The sequence below is a fragment of the Zootermopsis nevadensis genome, unplaced genomic scaffold (assembly GCF_977971745.1).
Source record: "Zootermopsis nevadensis isolate Lab colony 2312 unplaced genomic scaffold, Znev_1.0 Znev_ptg000031l, whole genome shotgun sequence".
In the NCBI taxonomy this organism is placed as follows: Eukaryota; Metazoa; Arthropoda; class Insecta; order Blattodea; family Termopsidae; genus Zootermopsis; species Zootermopsis nevadensis.
In genome coordinates this window covers 3,011,925-3,032,346 of record NW_028259163.1, presented here as the reverse complement: position 1 = coordinate 3,032,346, position 20,422 = coordinate 3,011,925, and the positions used below count along the sequence as shown (strand labels likewise).

Below are 20,422 nucleotides of genomic sequence, written 5' to 3'. Positions count from 1 at the left end.
GTATTATGGGGCTGCCACACACGAACGCCGCTTAGCGGTAAGCTATTTCGACGCACAGCGAACTGGATGGCACGATACACAGCTAATAAAGGTTAAAAGATATTAACAAAACAAAAGGGAAGTGAAATCCCTGCAAAGATAAATAATAAACAAGAAAAATAAACTTGCAAACATCTTCGTACGTGGATTTGGAATTTTAAGAGCTCATTTTCTCCAGCTATCTACACTTTGTGTAGCGTTATATATTTTGTACCCCAACACAAAAACTATTCTATGATTAATACAACTGTGGTTACAATATTTCTATCTACACTGACACCTCACACATTGGGGCCCAAAATTTACAACACATTCACATCCGGGTAGTGTAAATTTCAAGGATCTGTGCACAAGTCCTCCCTTCCGAAGCAACGCATAGCTTTTTTTTTTTCAAACTGTATTTTAGGGAGGTGTTTAATTACAATCAAATACACACAATTGTAAGTGATACATTTAAGATAGTAAGGAATATATAGCAACTATTTTTCATTTCAAAATACAGAAGGCTTAAGTAAATAGATGTACTGTTACTGTTTTAAACAGGAAAAATAAGAATTACTTGTTATTTTTTTTCTAGCAGTGCAAACAGTGAGAGAGAGAGAGGAAATGAAAACACAGTTATTAACGAAGATCATCCAAAACTCAGCGACAAAGTAACAGTAAGAGATGAAGAAGGCATGCACACTTTCTCCGAAACTTCCTGCTATGAAACACTTGCTCAACTTTTCTTCTTCCGCTCACTTTTCACTATGTTTCCGAGATGCGCGTTCGTTCCCTGAAACGCAACTGCTCGAAGAAAAACATAAAACAGCAGGAAATATGTCGATAAATATCAATTTCTTGCTGTTTTTATGTAAATTCGAGCGGTGAAATGGTTAAATAAAAGTGTCTATAAAAATTTCCATCACTTGTCACATGTCCCCTGTCCAATACCAATAAAGAGTTCTGCTTTTGGGGGGCGGGGGGGAACAAGCCCTTAAGTTTTTGAACAACAGAATAAATCACATAACCTATAATTATTTTTAGACATTTATCGAGACAAAGCTTTCTCAATTAATGTGCAACTAAGTGAAAGAAGCGGAAAAAGAAAGTAACACGACATGGCAATTAAGCTAAACTACTCAACACTATCAACTAATAACATATTGTACCATATTTATTATGTGCCTTCACAAAAAAAATTATGCAGGCATCTTTGTTCCGATTGATAAAACAAATCTGTACGATTAACAGTAATGGTACAATACGGTAAGCAGTAAATATACATATATTAATTAAACTAATATTTAACTACGCTTTCTAATCTAGCGCATCTGTATGCCATACACACTTCCTCTACAGAGTTTGTACGGAAACATTTGTGTCACAAAGACACGAATTAAAGGGTGAAAATAAACTTAAAATAACAGAACACATAAAAAAAGGGGATTCAACAAAATATAAATGGTTACACACATGAAAGCAAAAATTATCTGCGTCTTCTTTAAAAATTACGTCAAAATTAAACTGACGGACACAATCAACCATTCATTTCAGAGATGCAAAATTTACTTCTGTGTTCCTTACTGTTATGGGTACAGAAATATTTTGTTCCCCACACAAATCACCATTTATGAGGTCAAAAACCACAAGGCATCTCTTTTAGATCTCACATAATTTAGTACGTAGCGCAGGTTTCGATACGTAACTTGAATCACGTAAATGCATATTGGATGACCAGGAACAAAATTCTCGTCACGTCAAATCTCACAAACCACAACAGAAGCTACATTTACCTCTTTGATCAGTAATACTTATTTCTTCAAGTAATTAATAATTCCACAATATTCTGAAATCAATACTGTATCTGATAGCCACGCTGAGAAAAATAAGGCAAACTTACTGAAACCAAAATTATGTAAAAATGAAATTTAAAATGGGAATACAGAATCAAAATAAATCGTGTATATTTTCTTTAAAAAGAAATCAGCATGGAAAGGGTCAAAGTGTTACGACTACAGAATCTGTTCACTGTTCTGTTTATAATAAATCTACAACATTCCATTTCTGACTCGACAAGTGGACAGAAATAACACAGAATAACCACACAACACATTAAAAACTTGTGTAAAAGTAAGAACAAGACACAGAGAGAGACAGAGAGAGAGAGAGACAGAAGGAGATAAAGAGAGATGGACAGACACTGCAAAAATGAAAAAAAGGAAGACAAAAAAAATATTGATAACAGCTGGGGTACGGGACAGGAGTATCAGGGTACGGAGCGCCTGTTTGCGCGTTACAGCAGATCCATCTGATGGATCATTCATGAAAGTTTTTTTTTTAAAAAAAAAGCAGCTTTCATATTTTTTTTCTTTTTTACAAATGTCATTGTACACATACTTGATAATGTTTCACTTTTATTATGAAAAAATTATTAGAACAGGTTCTGAATGGTTCTTTCTGTTTAAATAATCAGAATAAATGCACCACTACACATCAGCACAACTTTAAATGTAAAAATAATAGCAATGTAAACCTGTTCTTAAGCACAATTCTATTTAATAGTTCCATCCATAAGAGGTACTTCTTTATTTTTCAAGTTTTAATATTCAATTTAAAAAATAACAATATTGGACACATTAAGAAAAAAGTGGATGGTCGGCACCATTAGAAATACTTAAATTGACATGTTTTACGTTTAAAAATACTCCCTTTTTTCCCATTTAAATATCTGATCAATATTTAAGTTAAGAACATTGCTCAGAAATTTAATTGCTTTTAATACTGTAAAAACGACCTCCTACAGATTCCTCTAAGAAATATCTTGGGCGGTCAAAAATACTCTTCCTCGTTTAAAGCGATAGCTCATTCGCGAATTTCACGTTTCTCTTCAGACTCGTAGCTCCAGAATTTCGTCCCCGATCATGAAAACAAATCAAATTGCTGCATAACACAATCTACATTTGATTCTTTCAAGAAGACAAAATTGTCCATTTACGCAACATTCAATTTCAAACGATAAACTTTAAACGTACTTTAATCATTTACCAAGTAAGGAAACTAAGCCACTTTCATTTTCAAAATTGACAAGTCTGGCAACTTCGTAAATCATCAAATGATTTTTTGATTGACAATCCATCCTTCTTTTGTCTTGCATCTGAATGTAAACCGGTCATTATTTTCCCAATAAAAGTGACCCCCCCCCCCCCCTTTTCATGCCTCAAATCTTTTCAGTAAATTATTAAATTCACCGAAAACAAATTCATAAGATGCCAGACGACAGGTGACAAAATCATTTAATGATTCTTACACAGAGGAACACGATTAATGGTTTCAAAGCCTTGAATTTTCCTAAAGAAAAGAAAAATCTTACACACATTCAATGGGGACCTTCACCAAGGTCTCAGATTTTGTAGAAGGGAGAAAAATACACAGAATACACGTAATAAAAAAAATTTAACATCTCTCATGAGGGTTTGACATTTGTTTCTAGAGGGAAGGCACAATGTGCTGACTTACAAATCAATTTGAATCCCATTTCTCTCTCTCTCTCTTTCTCTCTCTCAACTCCGTTCCTAAATTTATCCTAAATCAACAAATGTACCTCTCGTGTCAGCTGTTAAGAACCTTGCTAGAATTCTACTAATTACTTATTAATTTTTTTAAAACAACAAAATTTTTCTCAGAATACTGAAAAAATTTTCTATTGAATATGTATCACCTTCATATTTTAACACAAATCCTGTAGATTATAATAAATGCCACATTTATTCCACCTCTACTCAGACAGCTTCCTTCTGACAAAATATTAATCAAACATAACCTAAAATTTTTCAAGAAAATGTAACATTTACTTCAGCATATTAAATTTCAACGAAGTTATTTTCATATTAACCATGAAATATATAACTGTAAGCCTTGATAAAGAAAGAGAAATTTTCCACACATCCACACACCTGAACAGACTGAAAATTGGGGGTTGGGGGGGCACGCCAAAATCTCACAGATGATACTCACAAAAAGCTAATAAAAATTTAGACTGATCTACAAATATGGATAGACGGCAATAAAAAAGTTTCTTGTAGAAACAGTGGCATTACCACTCTTAAAAACAATTCCATAAAATATCGTGAAACACTGTAAGGTCATAAAAAAAGATACGCGAAATGAAATATACTTACGCTAAGCAACAGTCTGTGTTCTGATACATAATACTAAATTGTTCAATATCACTATAATTTTAGAAGATTTGGGATTAAGAATGGGATTTACAGAAATTTTTTTTCAGAAAGAAACATCTTATAAGTTAAAAATCCTGTCATGAAGTAGGAAGAATTTTTGACAATTTCTTTTTGAGAAACATAATTTTATTGTCAACGTACAAGTAACTGTTGACACGCGCCAATCCTGCAAATACTCTCAAATTCCTAAGTTTAATCCACACATACATGTTCAGTTCGAGTCCAAATCAAATAGGCCTTGAAATTTCCAAATATCATCAATATTTAAATAAGGTTTCTTTCAGCCAGAAAAACTCTCAATCCCATTCCTAATATTAACTAACACCTGACAAAGTACATTCACAGTGGGAAGAGTCGCTACTTTAAATGGTTTTGTTTTCACTTGATTTCACACCGCGCTTCAAAACAAAATCTGCCCAACGACGGTCAAACCGACAAACAATGCAACAGCCGCAATAATACAGAATCAGAAGGCACGATAGTAGGATGTAGAATTTGGCAGACATGCCCAAAATTTGAAAACACAATACTCTCAGATAATAAGCCAAATTACTCGAACGTAAGGACATTCATTCATTCTTTTACGAACGCTGTTTTAGACTGTGAATTATTATAAATACAATACAATTAATGTCGCCATAAAAAAATCCTTCAAGACGCAAGGGGACGTAAAACAAATTCTTTTCTTATTTCAACTAACAAAAGAACACACGCGAGATTTGGAAGAGCGGCTCGCATAGAAAAAAATATTTTTGTTAGCCCATCACTGTGAACACACAATTCAATACAAGACAAGTAGTTGATGTAGTTTGTAAGATATGAATATAGTAGCAATATTAATTATATTACAGCACTGCAAATATCAGATAATATGAAATCTGGTACGACCCACACTACGCAGCGAGTAGGGTTGTTCTGAAATGTTAAAAACTCGTCTCATTGATCCCATTAACATAAGAGGCACAATTCCCTATGATAATAATTGCTTTATACATCATGTTAACAGCATATAAACTGTGCTGGACTTCTTCCTTGAATATATATTTTTTTTCAGTTTTTGTAAATTAAATCTGTAGTTATGGTACCATTTATCGCAACAGAGCGTTCATATCGTAGATCTTAATTTCTGTGTAAGCGTTTCAGTCGGTATTAAGAAATCCCTCTGCGATGAAACTGAATAAATGCAATCACTTATCTGTATGAAGTAGTGATTAATTTTTGATTGTACATGAAGTGTGATTAGATGGCTCCGCCTCCTACGTACGAAGCCAATATCCTGCTTTAAGACAGATATAAAAATATTTAACATAGTCATGCACATTTTTTTTCTTACAAAACACAGATTTCACAAATAATGTTCTTTTGGTCCCAAAAAAACTATTATTCATCTAACTGAAGTTAAATTTTTAATAAAAATCGAGACCTGACGCCATTTGTTTTTAACATTTCATCCATGATTCTTTCAGTGATATTTCATAGATTCCACTGTCATGCCAACAGCAACAAAAACCTGGCGTAAGTTAACCATAAAATCACCAACGATAATAATAATAAAGTATTTTACTAATAATTTCCTCTGCATGAAAAGAAGATAAGAAGTTAAAATAAAAATAATTGTCATACGGTACTATCAAGTCGCTGGGACGTGGCTTGATTAATTTAATTCCTGGTTCAAATATTTCAATTTATAAATACCAAGTATCTGGCAGTCTGTCACATAACGCAGCAAAATCACAAACCACAACTCTCATTAAATTTTATACATATACATGCCAAGTTTTCTCTTTTCCTTCCCTTTTTAAACGCGTACAGAAAACGATAACGCGATAGATAACATTTTGTGAAATGGATGAAATTGACATTCGCAATTTTATAAAAATGTGCATGACTACGACGTATGACCGATGACATATTCTATCATGAAGTGTGACACTGAAATATTACCAACAACAAATTCTCGGGTGCAAAGTTAATAACGCACCCTAGAAAGGAAGGTGATTGGTCAATATATACTATAGAAGGTTAGTTTTATCACAAGCTAAGAATTAAAGTACCCACAGTACATTTTATACGAGAGGGTAATATATCATACTTTATCTAATAGAAAGTGAACTATTTTCATTCAAAGAGCAAGTATACTTCACAGATAGAATATTAAAATTAAACACTGAATGCAGGCAATAAATTCAATTCTGAAGCAGCAATATCATAGACTAAGATTAAGAACAAGAGAAGAACGTAAGTCAAATTCCTTGTACCTAAGAACTGCATACAGCTGGCCTCACCTCAATTCAATAAGTTGCATGATCTTGAAAGTCCTGATATCAAGCCCTCCCGATAATCTCTTGTGGAAGGCACGTATGTACCATTTGTGGCTTTTTTTTTTTAGTTTGTCTCAAAAGGTATAAAAATAAATGAGGTCCTTGTGATATGTCACACACGTAACAGCGAGAAAAAATTTCAATGAATCGCCCAAGCACTATTTTGTTTCGCACTTTTTTTTTTACACTTTCTCTATCGGCACATTCATTTTTTAACCTGTTTTGTTTCCACGTTTTAATTTCTTGCGTATTTTCTGCAATGATACTCCACTTTGTACCCACCTAATAGGTAGCCTACAAGGTTGCACGGCAATTTGCAATTAAAAACCTCATTCAAAATACGTTTTTAAAAATGCATCTGTCTTGCAAACTCTCTGAAGTTAAACGTATTCGAAGCATGAGATTTTTACTGTAAATTGTGATTGTCAACTATATTATAGTATATATTTATAAACGTTTAGAAATATACCACCATAAAAATTGAAAAAAAAAGAAGTTAATGAATTGGTCTAAACCAACCCTGCAGCATGTTTATTCCATTAAGTATTAATATTAATTATCTGTAATATAGTTAACTCGTTTAAAGCTATGAGAACAATACTGTTTCATATATATAATATACTGATTACTATAATTATTAATTTGAAGATAATGTATGGTTTATCAAGCAGGGCGAAAACATTTCCAGATATTCAAGAAAGCCGTATACGAACACGCAAAAGGATTCAGACATTCTGTAACAAATACCTATTGGGCTTCAAATTCAACTTCTTATCTGTGGGGGAGAGGGGTGGAGTTGGGGGGGGGGGAGCAATCATTGAAATATTTATACACAGAAGATACTGGCAGTACTTATGTTCAAGAAACTCCAATTCCAAAACTGCTAGTTTCTTGAGTTTCATCAGACACTACAAAAAAAAAAAAAACTGTACCATTTAATATTTCACCCATAACCACACATCGTTCTTGTTCCGACAATTGCCACAGGGTTGTTTACAACTGTCACCCAAAACGGATAAATAAGCTAAATGATAAGAAATACAAGTAAAAGCAACTGCAGTTAAGAGATATTTTAAGATAAACCTAACCTAACCTAACCTAACCTTACTTCTACAAGTCCTTAACATGTAAGGTGTAAAAAATATAAAATAAATCTAACTAATTATCTAATGAATACTCAACCTACAAAATGGACTGGTACATCACATGTCCATAAGAAAATGAGAAAATAATAGTTATAAACTTCCACTCTACTTCCACAAGGATCTTTCTTTAGTGTCAACAGTCTATAATAATCTTCCCATTATTTCAGAACAGCAATGCCATTTTCATTTTTCACAGATGTGCAAAGGCCAGTTTATGATCCAAACTCCCAAGAAAAAAAATCAATAATAAGAATGAGAATAATATGCGTATGACTCTAAGCCAAGTCTTGGAATGGTTTGACACAAGAAAACGGGATAAAGAATCTTAAACGCGTGTCTCCCCTCTGTTAAGTAATACAAAGTAAAAATAATACTCTTGTATCCTATGTCACAAACATGTCTCTGTATCTTAAAGAAAATACCATTTACCCGAGCCACACAACATACCGCATCTCGCATTTTCACCTCTCATTCTGTCATACCTGCCTTAATTTCAAATACACAACATTTATTAAGATAATTCTGTTTATATTATTTTTATCAATTGCTCTCTATATAGGATTGAACAAATGCAAAAATATATATATCCAAAACTGGTTCGACAAACTGGGGCATGTGAATCAAAGTTACGGCATCATATAGTATAATATATGAACTTCTAAATATCTTCTTGTTCCAAAAATAGCACATTAAAAACATTTTTTTTTGTGTGTGTGGTAATACTCATCAAAGGCAAATGTATGTATAAACATTTGCTTCCACAACTTTATTAATTTTTCTGTGCGATTCCCTAAATGTTCAAACACGAAAGGTTTTTCTTTTGTGTGTCTAGCATTTTGTAACAAACTACTGACGAATCATACAAAAAGAAGAGACCGAACTACGCGCACGTAGCGCGGAACTACGAAATTACTTCTCAGCAGGTAGAACAAACTATACGGCTGACGATGTATTCACGTCACTACGTGGCAATGGTATCATTTTAACCACAACAAATTACTCTCTTTAATTGAATGTAAAAATGAGGAATAAAATCAATGCGTTCGATATGTGTTAGCCAATTCCCCCATTTCCATATTTTTTGGAAACAGAGCTACTGATGATTTTTAAACTTAATTAATATAATTATAATCTACATTCTGCTAATCTAACAATGATTACCAAGTGATTTGTTCATCGCTACCAAAGTTCTGCTGTGGCTGGTCAAGTGTGCGTTTCTTTCTTCATGTTCTGCGCCGTCAACAACCAATCACTTGGCAGTGTCTTTCACATAAATTCTAGCTGTAGTTATATAAAAAGATACTATTACATTCTAGTTCACAGTGTTGTCAAATTCGGTTGTGTCTCGTTTCTAACTTCCTGTCACTCTGTAAACGATACCTGCGTATTTCCATTTCTTGTCATTCTCCATCTTTACATTCACAGACTAATTAATACTCAAATCTTGCCGACAATAAAAATGAGATTACTGATAAACCCTGTACACTTCTTAAGATGATGCAAGCTCGTATTAAATCGTCAGTTTGCAATTGTGAAATCTGAGACACGTAACACACTCGGTTAGGTCAAGTAAAGCTCGGCTTTTCCTCCGCGAGCGGCAAAAGAAAAAAAATTTCCTCAAGCCACTTCAAAATGCTCGCACCTCGCAAACTGTTCCAAAAGTTTCAGATTCACAAACAACTGACGGGTCGGGGAAATCGCAATGATGTGAACTCAGAAGACGGAAAACAAAAATGTCACATACTATGAAATAATGTAATGAAACTTTGAAAATTTAGATAAGATCACAAATTATAAAATTCCATCCAACCATCTTCACTCTCGTTATCTTTCAATTCATGCAGTGTCTCTTCAAGAAATGTGCTTGCCCCTACCTATCCACTGAAACTAGCTCATCCATTTTATTTAATTACATACTGAAGCAGAAGATTAACGTACCTGTAAAACATTCGTTAATCGGCGTTGGTCTTTATAAAAATCAATACATCTTACTTTAATTCTATAGGTATATATCCATCCATCCTTTTGCTTTTAAAAAGTATATAGATGTATATGTTTATATGATCAATATATTATTAGCAAAATGTTTGTTGTCCCTGATAGATATGCAATACATAATGAATTTGATGAAAGCGCAAAAGAGAACATTGTGTCCGGCGGTACAAAGTTATTGGGGATACCGTGATTCTTGTTGTTATTGTTCAGTTTCATCCTGTCTTGAAAGAAGCAGGCTTGTGAACCCTCCCTCCTTCTATAGTCAGCGAACGGAAGAGACAGAGAGGTGGTTAGATGCTTGATTTCGAGAACGACACTCGTAAGTGGTTTGATTCACTCAGTTGATAATTGTGCATCTTCTGCGAACAAGAAAAAAATTCAAAATATCACTTACAATTTCCCATTTTTGAGGTTAAGCACAAGATAAAGAGCGTGAGCAGTTTTTGAGCTTGTGTCAATATTCACGCTCCACACAAATTTCAAATCTCATGCCATCATGTAATTCACTCACCATCAAAAAAGTTGCGACATAATTCATGCACTGTGACAACGTATAAAACGTGCGTACGAAAGACGTCTGAAAGGGCGGTGACAGGTACAAACAGTGAAAGGGACAGAAACTTCCGCCAATGGAAAAGGCAGTGTTTTGGCTACGGTGTGATACGAAGATGCACACAGTATACAGATTTCAAAATATCTTATTGCCCTGATGATGGAGACAGCAAGGACTCCTGAAACATCGGCAAACTTCTACCAGACTACACGGCGCTACAACCCAGAAGATAGCCATCTTCAGACTTACTGATCTGTTCCATATTTCGTAACATCTGTTTCGTTCCAAAGTGTTACTGGAGATTTATTGTATCAGCATAGCTACTGGTAGGGCCTCCCTAGCCAGATTGGTCGAGGGGGAGAGGTCAGACTAAGACAGGCACCCTGGTCCTCCAGGTTGGGGGTTGGTCGCAAGGCTAACAACCTTGCACCGTAAAAAAGGAAGATGTTTCAAAACCTCGATCAAAGCCTCGGACAGACGGACCTAACAGAGGACCGAATGGAAGAGGAGAATTGAGGAGGCCATGGACCAAATACGGACCGGAGAGCCGTAGAAAAAGAAGAAAGAACGCACACTGCAGTATATAAACGCATACTTACTATAAGAGCTGAGACGGCATCATCCATTGCTGGCAGCTGGATCAAGGCCATCTTTCTGTCCTTACTGCAAAATTACCAAAGAAATTTACGACAACAGTAAATGCTGACCCATTATCAGTGTAACGAGTATGTATGAAGAAATCCATACATACATATACATTGCTATGTTGTGTGGAAAATACTGTGATAAACTAGGAAGTACTGCGGCAAATACATTTTGAGGGAAATACTTAGCACTAAGTGCAGAACAGTAACAATAACTTTAGACGAACACTTACGGAAAGAACTTAAATGCCTTGACTGGGAACCCGTTCTTTGTAAAAGCATCCTTGATCTCCTCCTCAGAGACAGAAGGTCTGAAAATACAGATTAATACCCACATGTAAGATTCAGAAACATTATGAACACTACAGGAAATTGTGTATCACATATTATGATACTACTGTTAATTAAGCAATCTAGCCAGATTGAAAAATGCAGTCCCTACATTTCTCTTCTATGAATCTGTGGGCCCTTTTTAACATGGCAAGTGACAAATGAAACACAAATCAATTTCAGACAATTTGGATTTTAACCAAGAAATATGATAATATATTCGTAAATAACAGTTACAAGACGCAAAACATTCCTAGATTGGGAACTTCTGATGCCGTTATCTGATTTTAATGTAAATTTCCTTAGTTCCTACGCAACATCTTGACGTAACCTGTTTTTGTAACGCAACGCCACGCCACCTTTCTAAACACATTACCTTGGCACCGTACAACTCACTGCTAAGCACTAAAAGGCTTCTCTGATACGAGACAAATTCCGTTTAATAAAAACAATAAAATCAACCTACTTTTATTACAGCAGTTATTTCTAGGTGCCAGTAAGTGACACTTGTAATAAACTTTATCGGCAAACGCACTGCACACATAAAAGACTACAAACTAATCAATCGACTTACGGAATGTTGGATAGATGGAGCGTGGCAGAAGGAGGGTAGATATTCTGGTAATTCTTTGAGCCTGGCTTCTTGAAACGATGTAAGGTCGAGTTAGAATAGTCCTTGGTAAGCCCGGCGTCGGGTTGGCCCTCTTTGGGCAACTGCACTGTCTGGTGCTTAGACGGCATCACGCGGATCTGTTTCCCAAACACTCTCAGCTTATCCATGTGCGTCATAGCTAAGACACAAACCAAAGATAACTTTCATACCACATCTGATAACTTTGCAAACATAGACATTAATCAATCTGAAGTTGATACTGGATACTGGGAACGACCCGTTCTTCAAGTGCCTGAACACTGCGGGTCCCAACTTTTCGTTGGCTCGATCTATAGACGTTCGGTAGGACTCCTTGGATGAGGGATCGGCCCGTCGCAAGGCCTCTACCTGTACACAGGACAGCACAACACAGAAAGACGCCGACAAACATCCATGGCTTGAGTGGGATTCGAACCCACGGTCCCAGTGACCAAGCGGCACGAGGCCCGTGCCTCAGACCGCGCGGCCAATGCGGACCTCTGAAGTTGAATCCTGTCTAATTAATATTTATTCAGTTCCTACTGCAAAGAAAATACAACATGAATATGACTAGCTTCTAGGGTATTAAGATGTGTAATGTCGCAGAACTGAAACTGACCGACGTTTCAAAGGTGTTTACTGTCTGTCATCACTGGCTCATCACCCTTATGACAGGAAGCAGTACGCACCCCCAAAAGGTAAGTAAATTTCTATGAGACTACATGGTGCAACATTCCAGAAGACTTCGACTGTATAATTTGACAAATCTTACAAGACGAGCTCTAATTCCATGTTCCTGCGATTCTTGGCATTACACTGGCAGAGATGTTGGCACTTTATAATTGTTAATACCGCATTTCCTTGATTTTAAGTCAAACTTCTTTTTGTACATTTTAAAATTTCTTAAATAGGTGCATCTTAAAACCAAGGAAATATGGTAACAGCGTCTTACAAGTTCAAGAATTGCTTATTCATGATTGCCACCTTCGCTGGAAAACAACAAACCGGTTGCATTGCTCAGGAGAGAGGGCGTGCTTACCGAGATGTGCCTGGTGTGGTTCCGACATCTGGATCAATGCACTATCTTTCTTGTTGTACAGGATCTTCACACGCTGCACATCTCCATATACGCCTGTTGGCAAACAGCAACGTTCAACTCAAACACAGAAACCAACTTCGACATGTCTTATGAACACAGTCATTCAAGTGTTATATCCTGGAAAGACTTTCAACCAAGCGCGAGTATAACGAAAGTTAAAAATTTCCAGAATTAAACCAAAGTAAATTTATTCTGTTTTGAACAACAAACCTCACAAGAAAATAACACTTGTGATATGCGGGCATAGATATAAGGATAATATTAAAATATAATGAAGTAGCTAAATATAGGGCTCAAGGGTTGGATTTTATGAACATGTAATGAAACTTCATCTTTCATAAAATGATATTTCTTGATCAGCTGAGCAACCAATTGTAAATATTGAATTTTCAAGGAAGATTCTCACGTCAGGATTTGGTTGGTTCTTTGTTCCTTTCAATAAACACCTTAGAGTCTTCACAAGAAGAAATTACAAAATATGACTTAATGCTGCTCTTCGGTGGCCAAGACATGGTGGGGCAGTGCACACGAAAAATTACCCGATATCAGTTGCTGAAAATAAAACTGTAGAAATTATAGTTTAAAATGAACATTTCATGCTGAAAACCAAATCTCATACCATAGCACACTCGATTTAAAGGCACACAAAGGATTTAAAAAAAAGTACTGAATGTAAGCCACATTTGGACACAAAACTGCTGCAAAATATTTATGTGGAATTAAGGGTTTAATTTTGGGACACAAAAGAGGAATCTAATTCTGTAATTATTAATTTGTACTGTCAGCAGCTCAGACTAAATAGTGTATGAGACGACAGCAAGCAAATGAGGAATCTGAAAGCATGTAGAAGTAGGTACGGAAGAAAACCAAGAAAAACCTCACAAGATCCAATCTCTGGACCAAGGTTTGAACCTGGGACCTCGCAAATGTGATAATTTTTTTTGTAGTGACAGGGGTAAAACGTAGAGACTTTATATAGAAAATACCTGCTGAAGAAGTGCAACTTCATAAATAATATATTTTAACGACATGATAAATAATTTAAATTTTAATGGTAAAACTCGAGCAGCGATGAAACTTTGCGTAAAGGATACACTTCCCTTTAAATTAGCCTGGAAAGTACTGCGTTAATAGACGTTGCAAGGAATGAAAAAAAGTAAAACATGAAACGTAATAAAACAAAATGTGATGTCCTCCAACGAAAAGTGTCTGAAAAACTGGATAAGGAGGAAAAGCAGTGTTGTATGGCTCGGCAGAACCACCACAAGAAGAGACAAAGAAAAGTATCCCATCAAAATTCAACACCACCTTCTTATAGAATCAATATTTTCCAGAACATTAAAACTTAACTGATAAATTACGAATGTTCTGCAGCTGTAGAATAAATGTGGCGTACTTGAAATTATTACCATGACACTAATACATTAGTTTCAATATATTCTTACAGAGTAACTTGTGAGCAAGTTACTCCTTTACATTACACCTGAAACAAGAACTGATACTTATTTAATCAAACACGTTAAATGCTGAAAGCTTACTCGTTATAAAAAAATAAATACACATTACAGTTTTGTGTATTACTAAAATAATTAACACTCTCTTGACAGTGATAACAGCGTTTTAAAATATTATTTAGATCAGTGTTCTCCTTTAGAGTTGTAAGCAATGTGAATTTTAAAATGGCAAAAGAAGTATTCAAGTATTAAATACTAATATAAACATTTCAATTCAGCACATTTCTTAAAGGACTAATGGAAGTCGACTGCATTCGAGACAGGCCTCGGAGAAATTCACATCTCATCTTCCCGAACTCCGACTTGGAACATACCAAAGTACCGAGAAATTACAACAGAAAATTTTGTGGTGCCTGGGTAAAAGGATGTAACACCTAAAAGTTTTCAAAACATTCTCACAAATAAAGGTCACTGATTTTTTTTTTTCAAAAAAAAATGTAAGTATGATTATACAATTTACACATAAACATAAAGCGATAGTTTTGTTAAATACATGTAATATAAAACAAGGACCGTAATGCAGCGATCAAACTTTGGTTATCATTTTTTAACTTATGCCCCCTTAACCTGAATTTGACAAGCAAAATACATAAGTGTCGGTGGATGTATCAAGTCCACTGATCTGAAAAAGAACTGTTGATTTTACGTTAACCGATAAGCACAACTTTAAAAAGGTGCTATCGGGACAGAAACAAGTTAAGAAATTTGAACAAGTTTCAACAAACCATTTCAGCATTTTCAGCCATCTGTATCAGTTCTTGATTTCTACAAAGTAAAAACTGATGAAATGCTAAAATACATTATGTAATCACGTCCAACGAAACTTTTAAAACGCAACACACACACACAGTCAAATCAACTTAAATTGCCATACTGACGATTGGTCACTCAAGCATCCATAAAATATAGCATACCAACACACAAACATTCAGATGGAATTGAACAACGACTGCTTACTTGTGAAATGCTTCGTTAGGTTTTTGGGGCATCGCAACCAGCAAAAATCCAAATATATTTTTCAAAAATGTAACATAACCTTTATTTTATGGTAACAGGGGATTTAAACCTCTGTACGATGGGGCCGCCCGCCGGACTTTAACCTTGCGATTTTAACGGTTTAATGGTAAGGTACTGCAGAGCATGACCCAGACGGATCACGAGTAAGACATGGCAAACAGCTGACGAAGTTTATAACAAATATTGACTTTCGTAGTCCCCTCTTTGGTTTGAGATATGAATTTGTAACGATGAGCTACAGTGACATTACTGGATAACTGTACTGTATAAGACAAATAACATGCGAGGTACAAGCAAATTTCTTGTACCTGAAGGAATTCCAACAAATAACATTAATAAATAATTACTCCCTATACTTCAGTCACTGCACCTATTTAGGGACGCCCATGTTCTGTTATATTCAAAAGAAAGCTGTTGTAAATTATATCAAAAACTATAATTTGTACTACTCGTTTATATCCCTCGTCTCTCGCATCACACTAAACACAAACATAAGAACCAAACTGTATTTTATAACATAATTTACTCTTTTGGGGGGGCTCTGGCTACATATATGCATGCTAAACAGTCATTATTCTATTAACCGACGTAATTCTCTCAAAGTTATATGACAGGCTATCAAATAAATTAAACCTTTCCAGATATAGCAATATCACATGCATATAATCTGACACTATTCTCCAAAGACAATTTTTGAACACAAGTGAAGTAAGAAAAAAAAAAAAAAGTAATTTCATGAACACAAAGAAAGACCTGAAGCAGGAGGAGAAAGGTTGTGAAACTGTTTCTCAAAATTTTCAGATAAAGCAGCCCGAAATAAGCACTGTGGATGCAAAACGTACGAGCAAATTACGCACGTTTCTGTACAAAGGACGCACGGCGGATGCGGGTATTGTAAAATTCCTTGGTAGACCCTTCAGTATTTATGCATTACTTGAACTGACAACAGCTTTCTTCTTGCAGGAGTCAGAGAAAAGAATATTTGGAATAACATAAATGCTTGAAGGGGCGCGTGCGTGCGCACACACACACTAACACACACAAGACACAAACACATTAATAAAACTTTTAAAATGACTTTGTGCAAAAGTGTCTAAGTGTGTTGCATGTTCTACACAAAACACATCACTACTACAAAATATAACAAAAATACAGCTGAAAAAAAAACACACGTAAGTATTCAAATACACCAAAAATACTCATAAATAAATAAACGTGACTGAAAAAAAATTGGAGGGGGGTGAAAATGTGAAAACACACCACAACAAGTTATAAAACTACAAGCAAAAGTTTGGACTTAGAAAACAGAATACCACATGGACAAGCCAGTAAAAAGGAAAAATGAATTTTGAAAATTAATTAATTAATGGGTTTATATCAAAAGCAAAAGCATTACTAGAAATGAGAAACAGAAGTTTTGGCTAAAGTTAAATATTTTTAATTTCTGCAATAAAAGAAGTTATATAAAGAATGAAACTTGAAATGTAAGAGACATTATTTCACTAAATTTTAATATATTATTATATTCAAATTAAAGAAAATGAAACAGAAAAACTTAAAACTGCTATATCACCTCTAAAGAAGGTGACAGTTACTTGCATTTAAATTCTTGATTCTATATCAAATTTTGAAAATCAAGATGTTTTTTCCAAAATATTTTTCTTTTTACACACAAAAAAAAATCAATAAAATTGTTAAAAAATACATGCAATTATAAAACGAATTCCACGTGTGAAAAAACATTTAATTTTACTTCAGTAATAAAAACACTGAAATTTCGACAAAAACCACCATAACAAAAACACTGGAGAAAAAAAACTAGCCACAAATGTATTAAAAATAAAAAAAATATATCAATGAAATAATATTTTACATAAAGTAATATTAATAGTAATAATAATAAAAAAGATCTGTGCATAACGTACCAAACAGGGTAAAAAGAGCATCAGGTGTGACCATCTACGGAGCGAGAGAGAGTAGAAGTAGTTTTTTTGCGTAGATTGTTCACAGAGTTGAAGAGCAGTGGGAATTTTTTGTATATTTTGTAGTTGAGTCCGGGGCAGAGGGAGGCACAGACCGCACCACACATGTCAGTTCAGGCGGAGAAGATTTGTTTGGAAAAAAAGAGAACAAAAAGAGATCTGAGAAAATTATAAATTATTATGATATGCTTGAAGACGGGAAAACAGAATGACACTGAATGATATGTAACACGGAAGACTGTCCCATTCTGTTCTGTTAAGGGTGTTCAGAACAGTCAAGCAATGGCTTCCTTAGGACACTGATTCTTACATCACTCAGGTAAGGAGCTAAAAATTGAGATTGTATGAAAATCATAATTGGTATCATAGGAAAACTACCACATTCTATTTCATTTCCCAAGAAAAGTGCTGTGACTTGAAAGTTACAAATATGGTTCACTTTTTCTGAGAAATGGTGCATATACCACATCCTATAAAGCGGTCCATCCACGTACGAGTCTGGCTCGGCTCGGGTTCCACTGAGCCAAACTCGTTTGTGGGTGGGGTGTAATGCTATGCATGTGTGGTGAAATATATCCGAGCCCGGCTCACGAGTCAAGCTCACCGAGCCAGACTCGCAAAGTCAGACTCGTACGTGGATGGGCCGCTTAAGAGAGTGGTTTGCATTTCTGCCACAAAGAACTGCACATCTTCCACTGAATTAATAGAAATAAGCGACAGTAAATTTTTTCCCCCGTCTTTTCACACGCAACCATAATCTGGTTTCTGGTTACATGCCAATATTCAAACGAGCGAGAGGCCAAACATTCACCAATCCATACTCGTGTACGGAAATGTTTTCCAAACACATCTCATCATTCAATTCAATGAAAGCAATTTTAATATATAACTTTTTGCAAGACATGACACATTACACTCTCATAGCACAGCATACTCAGATTTCAGACGTTACAACATACAGATTGGTTCATCTGGGAACAAAAGAGGTATCAAAGAACTTTAAAATCACACGCACAGAAATGTAAAAATATAATTAATGAGAACTGAAATCTCTCAAAAAATATAGCTGACTGTAAAAAAAAATGTTTTGTAGATTTATGAATCATGTTTCCATACAATTTCACACACAGAGACTGAGCTAATTTTAAGGGGACACAATATTCGAAATAGCGTGACAAGCCTATTCTTTTGTCATTTCAAAAATAACTTTCCAATTCCTTATATTTATTCTGCTCACACCCTGGCTTTTCTCATTATTTTGGTAACTCCGTACCTGTAACAAGAAGGTAAACAATGATGCGTACTGATTTTCACACTCCCAGTTCTGGGTGTAAGATATCGTAATTGTATTCTACATTCTGCGGTACCTGTAACACTCAAGTTACCACCGTTCACTTTTCATTAGGGGAATGTAATGAGGGTTATGATATGTGACGAGGAAAACAACATGCTATCAATGAAGATTTACTACACATAAAACAAGTCATCAAGAAAATGGGTGATCACATGGACAAGGTGCAGAGGAACTGCAGTACAATGAAAAATGTACTGAAAGCTAATAACAGATTTGGTAAACCAGCCATGACCATATGAATTAAAGAAAAAAAAACAAAAAAAACAAAGATTCTAGTTTATATAACTACGAGGGCAATGTTACAACATAATATCAACCCTCTTCCATCATACCGCGCCATATAATCAATACAATAAGTCGTATGTCTGGCAGAATTTGTTTTCGAATTTTTCTGACCACTGTCGATCAAATCGTTACTGGCCGCTGCATACAAATTAATGAACGAATGAATGCCACGTACGGAATCTGCTACAAGTTTGTAAAAATAATTAAAATATTTTTGGAAACAAATGTGTATTTTGTATTACAAAATTCAGTAGTTCAGACTACGTTAAGTCCCCTAGACATCCTGGCTGTAGAGAATTCTGACAGCGTTACGACTGGAAAGGATTAAAATTTAAATGAGTGGCAACCTACCCATCCACCAATTAATCAATGAATTATAACAATCATGAACGTTTAACATCACAGTTAAGCCAACTGCATAACGTCATAAAGCTGTCTTTTTAAGATTTAACCAATTGGGGGTGGTTTAAGACATTATATTTTAATATAACACAATTTAAATGGGGGTACAAGAATGACACATATTTCACGACATTACTCAGTTAAATGATTAACTGTGACTTTTGGGACTAAATCCGATATGCCACAAGCATGACAGTTGCCGTTCATTTTACAAACCGTTCTCGTCTCAACATTACGTGTAACTTTTTATAACTCATATATCACACATAAGCACATCCAATAATTCATAAATAAATTTTTATTTATATATTTGTCCTGGAGAATGGCCTAAAGCGTACAGTTATTGATGATGATGTTTATTTTGGTATCCTTGTACCACATCTTTAGATATTAAAATCTTCTGTAACACGGAAAAAGGTCATAAGGTTCATCGCAAAGATTAAAAGACGCTATTATACGAGGGTCGCTCATTAAGTAATGCCCCACATTTTTTTTCTCAGCCAATAATGAAGATAGAAAAGTGTACTTTTACATGCTTGAGATTTGATGTTTCCCGCGTTCGTGTACGGAGTTTCAAATGATTCCAACCGATAGCGGAGCTGTAGTGAACTGTTAAAATGGCGTCTGTGAACGACTCTCGTTACAAGCAACGAGCTGTAATTGAATTCCTTGTTGCTGAAAAAGAAACGGTGGTGAACATTCATAAACGTTTGTGTGCTGTGTATGGAAGCTGTGCAGTCGATAGGAGCACCGTTGGTCGCTGGGCTAAGAGAGTTAAAGCTTCAGGAAGTGAAGAAACCGAGCTCCGTGATCTGCCGCGCTCTGGGCGTCCTGCCACAGCCACCACTCCAGACATGTTGAACCGCGCGGATGCCATTATTCGTGAGGATC

At 35.2% G+C, this 20,422-nt stretch overlaps 1 protein-coding gene across 12 annotated transcripts in view; it reads right to left on the bottom strand.

Annotated features, from left to right (window-relative positions):
* Nucleotides 1-2,418: 2,418 nt before the first annotated feature.
* Nucleotides 2,419-20,422, bottom strand: part of heph (polypyrimidine tract-binding protein 1 heph) — a 543,355-nt gene continuing 525,351 nt past the window's right edge. For all 12 annotated transcript variants that reach the window (XM_087359360.1, XM_022061198.2, XM_087359361.1 and 9 more), the window contains 6 exons: nucleotides 17,434-17,467; nucleotides 12,918-13,010; nucleotides 11,822-12,038; nucleotides 11,151-11,228; nucleotides 10,873-10,936; nucleotides 2,419-10,079 (listed from right to left, as the gene is read on the bottom strand). In XM_087359360.1, coding sequence (XP_087215486.1) covers nucleotides 10,011-10,079; nucleotides 10,873-10,936; nucleotides 11,151-11,228; nucleotides 11,822-12,038; nucleotides 12,918-13,010; nucleotides 17,434-17,467 — 555 coding nt within the window. In that variant the 3' untranslated portion in view covers nucleotides 2,419-10,010. The remainder of the gene's footprint in view (nucleotides 10,080-10,872; nucleotides 10,937-11,150; nucleotides 11,229-11,821; nucleotides 12,039-12,917; nucleotides 13,011-17,433; nucleotides 17,468-20,422) is intronic.